General features: G+C 46.3%; 1 protein-coding gene across 2 annotated transcripts in view; it reads right to left on the reverse strand.

Annotated features, from left to right (window-relative positions):
- Positions 1-5,776, reverse strand: part of pappaa (pregnancy-associated plasma protein A, pappalysin 1a) — a 74,839-nt gene extending 69,063 nt beyond the window's left edge. The window contains exon 1 of one of the 2 annotated variants that reach the window (XM_027025625.3): positions 4,537-5,775. In XM_027025625.3, the coding sequence (XP_026881426.3) occupies positions 4,537-4,930 (394 nt within the window). In that variant the 5' untranslated portion in view covers positions 4,931-5,775. Of the gene's footprint in view, positions 1-4,536 lie in introns of both variants that reach the window. The other variant, XM_081718938.1, reaches the window with a different exon arrangement.
- Between the last annotated feature and the right edge of the window lie 303 nt (positions 5,777-6,079).

Here is a 6,079-nt window from a genome sequence, read left to right on the forward strand (position 1 = left end):
TTGCAGTCTCAGAGGTGAAGTGGTGAATGTTTGCAGGCTCAGAGGTGAAGTGGTGAATGTTTGCAGGCTCAGAGGTGAAGTGGTGAATGTTTGCAGTCTCAGAGGTGAAGTGGTGAATGTTTGCAGTCTCAGAGGTGAAGTGGTGAATGTTTGCAGGCTCAGAAGTGAAGTGGTGAATGTTTGCAGGCTCAGATGTGAAGTGGTGAATGTTTGCAGGCTCAGAGGTGAAGTGGTGAATGTTTGCAGTCTCAGAGGTGAAGTGGTGAATGTTTGCAGGCTCAGAGGTGAAGTGGTGAATGTTTGCAGTCTCAGAGGTGAAGTGGTGAATGTTTGCAGGCTCAGAGGTGAAGTGGTGAATGTATGCAGTCTCAGAGGTGAAGTGGTGAATGTTTGCAGTCTCAGATGTGAAGTGGTGAATGTTTGCAGGCTCAGAGGTGAAGTGGTGAATGTATGCAGTCTCAGAGGTGAAGTGGTGAATGTTTGCAGGCTCAGAGGTGAAGTGGTGAATGTTTGCAGTCTCAGAGGTGAAGTGGTGAATGTTTGCAGGCTCAGAGGTGAAGTGGTGAATGTTTGCAGGCTCAGAGGTGAAGTGGTGAATGTTTGCAGGCTCAGAGGTGAAGTGGTGAATGTATGCAGTCTCAGAGGTGAAGTGGTGAATGTTTGCAGTCTCAGAGGTGAAGTGGTGAATGTTTGCAGGCTCAGAGGTGAAGTGGTGAATGTTTGCAGGCTCAGAGGTGAAGTGGTGAATGTTTGCAGGCTCAGAGGTGAAGTGGTGAATGTATGCAGTCTCAGAGGTGAAGTGGTGAATGTTTGCAGTCTCAGAGGTGAAGTGGTGAATGTATGCAGTCTCAGAGGTGAAGTGGTGAATGTTTGCAGTCTCAGAGGTGAAGTGGTGAATGTTTGCAGTCTCAGAGGTGAAGTGGTGAATGTTTGCAGTCTCAGAGGTGAAGTGGTGAATGTTTGCAGGCTCAGAGGTGAAGTGGTGAATGTTTGCAGTCTCAGAGGTGAAGTGGTGAATGTTTGCAGGCTCAGAAGTGAAGCAAGTGAAGCCCTCCAGGCTGAAGCTGTAAAGATGACACGTCTGCTATTGCTCCACAAGATTTTGCAAGAAATTGCTTGTGACACTAAACCTAATTAAAAAATGCCTGTGACTCGGGATGGTAAATGTGTGTTTTGGCAGCTGTGCCAGAGAACCAGGTTTTTGGTCTAGTGGTTAGAGCACATATTTGTCACCTGAAAGACCTGCGTTTGAGTTCAGGTGTGGTTGCTACCTTAAGTAGATATATTTTGCTTATCTTATCATATTAGCGCTTCAATTTATGATTATGTATTTCGTAGCCTGATTAAGACAAATTATTTATTTAAACTTAAACAAGCATCCCTAACATTTTGGGCTCAGGAAGCCCAAGAATGTAAAATGCCAATTTATATTATCGGAACAACAATGCTCAATCAAGGTGACCTGACAAAAGGTTATGAGTTCAAGTTATGGTAACAGAACTTCATAATATGTATAACATACATATAAGTCTTAGTACAGGGCAGTAAGAAATAAGTTTTAAAATAAAAGTTTTATTGCCCTGGTTACCTAATAATTTGGTAATGAACTATTACCATGTTCTCTTTCAAGTAGTTGCCACCTTTATGATGTGATATAACAGCAATACATGAATTACAATCTTGTGTAGCAATATTACCCAAAGTAACCAGTAAACATATAAAAGCAAGACTCTCAATGACCCTTGACCTAAAGAAGGAACCAGAGTCTAAAACACATGGTCTGTTGTTGCTAAACCATCAGAATCTTTAGTCGTCTGCCTCCCTTGCACTGAGCTTGTTAGCTTACCCTTAAACCCCCCAAATTAATAATTGTAATAAAGTTGTGGGGTTTTTTTTTTCATTTTGCTTTAAATCATGATTGCTGAGAAGCTCAGTGTAGGGGAAACCACATTGCCTGGGCCTCAGATCCATCTCTTGTGTCAGCTCACAAGCAATGACACCGAAGGAAAACTGTAGGAGCCTCCCACATCACAGCTTCAAGCGGACAGCTGACACGACAGGCACGTGCTTTCCTCTGCGGCGACTGTTCCTGTGTAAAGACCTCGGCATGTAATTAAACAAGACTGCATTCTGTTCATAGTTGCTGACCAGTTGCCATCCGTAAGCAGAAATCCAAAGAAAAGGCTCCGAATCGCTCGCTGTCTCCCTGCAGACAGGCAAGCATCGCCGCAGAGCTGTTCAAGGTCCTGAAGTCACTGTATTTTGTGGTCTGTCTGGGCCCTGCTAGTGCTGCACCCAACAGTGGATGCATCCACAACAGAACTAATCCTTCAGGCTACAGGTTCATGCCACTCTAATCTACATCACGGAGGTCAGATGGTCACGCAATAGTTTCAGACTAGCGCTATAGATCACAGACTCACAAAAGGTAACTATGTTTATGGCATTACCAATATTCTTTTCTGGATGTATTAAACTGAGCTGTCCTGTCTTAGACCCACGAGAGCTTTCACAGCGCTTGTTTAGACTGTTCTTAATATAATCTGGCCCAGATTTGCGAACATTTGTGTTAATCCAACATGCCGGTATCCCAGGTGCTGGGGGCAGCCACTTTGCTCAGTTTTAGATGTTTAAATTTCGTGACGTGTACTGTAGACAGTCTGCTAAGAATATCCCATTCCTCACTGCTGCGCCATTATGAAACATAAAGATGATACCCCGTTGAAGAAAAACAACAGGAGTCTTGACGTTGACACCACGCAAAACAACAAGCAGGCAAACAGCTGCAGAAAACACGCGCTAGCTTCTCTCAAAACAGCCGGATGCTAACCGCCTTGTGCCTTCATTTGCAGAGATGAATTAAATTTAAGAGAGTAAGTATTGCCACATTTTCCCGGGGGCGTTGCTTTCGTACTGGAAGCGCTTTTTAAAAGCACCACAAATATTCAATGACACGGCGCAAAAATACGTACACGCCGTTACATGACAAAGGCTGATGTGTAATGCATCTAGATCGCTTTATAAAGGACAAGCCTATGCGACAAAATGTGTAACTCAATGCTCTTTAAACGCCTACGGCGACTTTGTAACCGTGAATATCTTTGAACGAATTTCCCCCCACTCTAACGAACAAGCCTGGTCCAACTCTGTGCAAAAGATGTTCGCAGACGTAGACTACGCTACTGTTCCGAGCCACGGGCTGCTGTAACTTTGAAACAGATGATGTCATCGTTATGAGAAGCGCGAGCAGGCGAGATGTTGTATCCAGATCGGCCTCGTGTCTATTTCGGGTATCACAAACCGACGCGTCGTTTGCAGAATACCTTCATATCAGTGCACCCGAGAGCGCGTGTGTGTGTATGACAAAAAGGCATCTCAAAGTCAAAGCCAGCTCTTTTCAGCTTGCGGCTCGCAAACAGATGCCTGCGTTGTGAGGGCTATACGCTCTCTGTCGGTGGACCCGGGAATGGATTCACGGAGGAATCCCGCTCACTCCTCACGCGAAGAAACGCACGCTCGCGAGCGTAAGAACATCGCGGAGTTATTGTCAGGGGCGCGAGCCTAAGAGTACAGCACGAGCCTTTTCGTTCCGGTAAGAGCGACGGCGAAAGTACGAAGCCATGCGATTTACAGGACTGCGCACGTCGCAGCGAGTGTGTTCCCGAACGCACGGCTCGGAAAGAGCCGTACACGTCAAACAATATTTCTCCTCCTTTTTTTATTAAAGGGGAAAAATGGGTGTGAGCTTGAGGGTCTTTGGGGAGTTTGAAAGCTCTCCCTTTCTTTCGCGGTGCAAGGTTGTATGTGGCATGCGAAAGTTTCTGCATTTCATAGGGGCGGGACGGGCTCGTGTAACTCAGACGCGCAAACCGAAATGCAAGGGAAAACCCTTGCAAACTAGCCTTTTCTCTCGGCTTGCAAACTTATTCAGATTACTGAATGTCAGCTGTCTCCGGTAAAATATCTCACTAACGGTGCTACACTTACTGAATAAAACTCAAATAAATTGCATTGTCAGTATGTAAGTTATGCACTTAAATAGTGCGGTACTAGGTACGTGTGGCTTTGTAAGCATTTGGGAGTCGTCACGATTACTGCAAAGGTACCCTTCATCTACATTATGTCCCCGGTGTTTCTGCATACAACCAGTAGCCTATAAGTATAAGATACCAACCCGAAAGCGCTGCCATGAAGTAGGTTATTCTCAGATTATGCACTTCCATTGCTGTCATGTCTGTGATTACCTCAATCAGAGGAATTGACCCATCTCATGAACCGAGATTTGACTCCTCATCTGGATTACATTTGTAGCGGCGTTTTACGCGCACAAAGTTTTCGTCATGATCAAACACGCGTCCAGCCCCGAGGTGGTTTTCTGACATTAGTCGTTGGGTTACTCGTGCGAGCTTCTGTCAAAAGCAGCACCTTCAATCAACGAACTCCTACCGAAACACCAAATTAACACCGAGGGCGCTTTTTCTGACAGCCACTCATTCATTACGCTACGAGAACGTTCCAGTTTGAGTTGACACATACCTGCGATAACGGTAGGCGAGCGCTGGCCGCCCTCTGGCTTGACCCACATGTCAAGAGTAAAATTCCCCCTCGGAATCTCCACACCTGGCTTTAGCCGTAGTTGGTCTCCCCTGCCGGTAAAATAAACCGCGTTTCCCTGTCCAGAACCGCTGTCTTCACCTTGAGAGGAGCGACGACGTTGGCGGGGAAGCCGCCGATCTAAGCCGGGTACGGAGCGCTTGCCCCGAGGCAGGCGTGTGGCACAAGCCCCTGGGAAGGTCGCTTTGGCTTCCTTTATTTTCACCAGCTCCCTTTTAGATCGCCCCTTCTTCCAGACAGTCCCGCACTCTGACCCAACGCACAGGGCGAGTACGAAAAGGCAAGGGAGCCAGGGCAGAAAAGTCCAAACTTTCATATTTTTTTCCCCACTGACAAAATCTCGAAGAACAACGAATAAAACAACCAAGTGACTTTGTAATGTGCCGGATACAATATTCTGTTTGAGCTCCCAAAGTCCGTTTTTCTTCCTTTTTTTTTGCTTTTAAACACGCTTGTCAAGGCGAGGGTTCGCGCTAAACGAACTCATGAATCGATGCTGTTGTGTCCCCCTATAATGTTAAGCCGCGACCATTCTTACCCCCTTCTTTAGGCAAAAGTAAGTCTTCTGGTAGGTTTGAAGGACAACAGCAGTAGTTGATTCATTTGCGTGTTCCGCGTTGTCTTTTCAATGGACCCAGGATCCAAAGAGGATGACTAATAAGTAATCAATCAGCGCGGGGACCTGAATAATGCCCCCTCATTTCCCTTCGATTCAAGGTGAAATTATCTGAAGAAACCCCAGTTATCCGCCAAGCGCCTATCACCCCTCTTCACTCCCTTATCCTACTCGCAAAACAATGTTTAAAATGCCACGCGTGTGCAAAAGACGTGTCAAAACCGCGCGAGCTTTCATATTTCTAAAAAGCTGCCAAGCCGCATTCCCTAAAGTTGTCTGCTAATTAAAAAGTTGAAATGCACGAAATCATCTGGTAAGGCGACAGGAGAGCGCTGCAGAAGTAAGCATCGCGAATCCTCATTGATTGACCCGAAGCGGAGGAGAGCGGCAGAGGGGTTGACGTTCGCTTTAAGAGCAGTTTCGGTGCGATTCTTTTTCAGACGGCAGCAGACAACCCATGTTTCGATCGCAGAGGGTTTCTCTTTTTTTTTTTTCTTTCCCTCCTCTTCTTTGGTGAAGGGGGAAGTCACAGGTAACCACTGACGGCAGGAACATTTTCTCCGAGCCTCCAACTGTTGGGTGGTGTTTGGAGTGGAGCGCGTGTATCCCTCTAGCGGCTAGTATTTAAACAATCCAATTCATTCCAGGCGTTGCACTCGTCCTCGTGCGTTAGGGCTGGTCACTGTGTGCAGCGTGAGGGTCGAGCGTTTGGCCGTAAACACGAGCTTTGCTTTGAGGTGGCCCACTCCGACAACCTCTACAGTGCTTTGCAGATTTAAACGCATCCAAAAGTTGGGCTGCAGCAGTTAAATTAAAATCAGACTACTTGGATTACGCTATGTTTAATGT

This window comes from Electrophorus electricus, chromosome 8, assembly GCF_041902795.1.
Source record: "Electrophorus electricus isolate QZ-2024a chromosome 8, ASM4190279v1, whole genome shotgun sequence".
NCBI lineage: Eukaryota > Metazoa > Chordata > Actinopteri > Gymnotiformes > Gymnotidae > Electrophorus > Electrophorus electricus.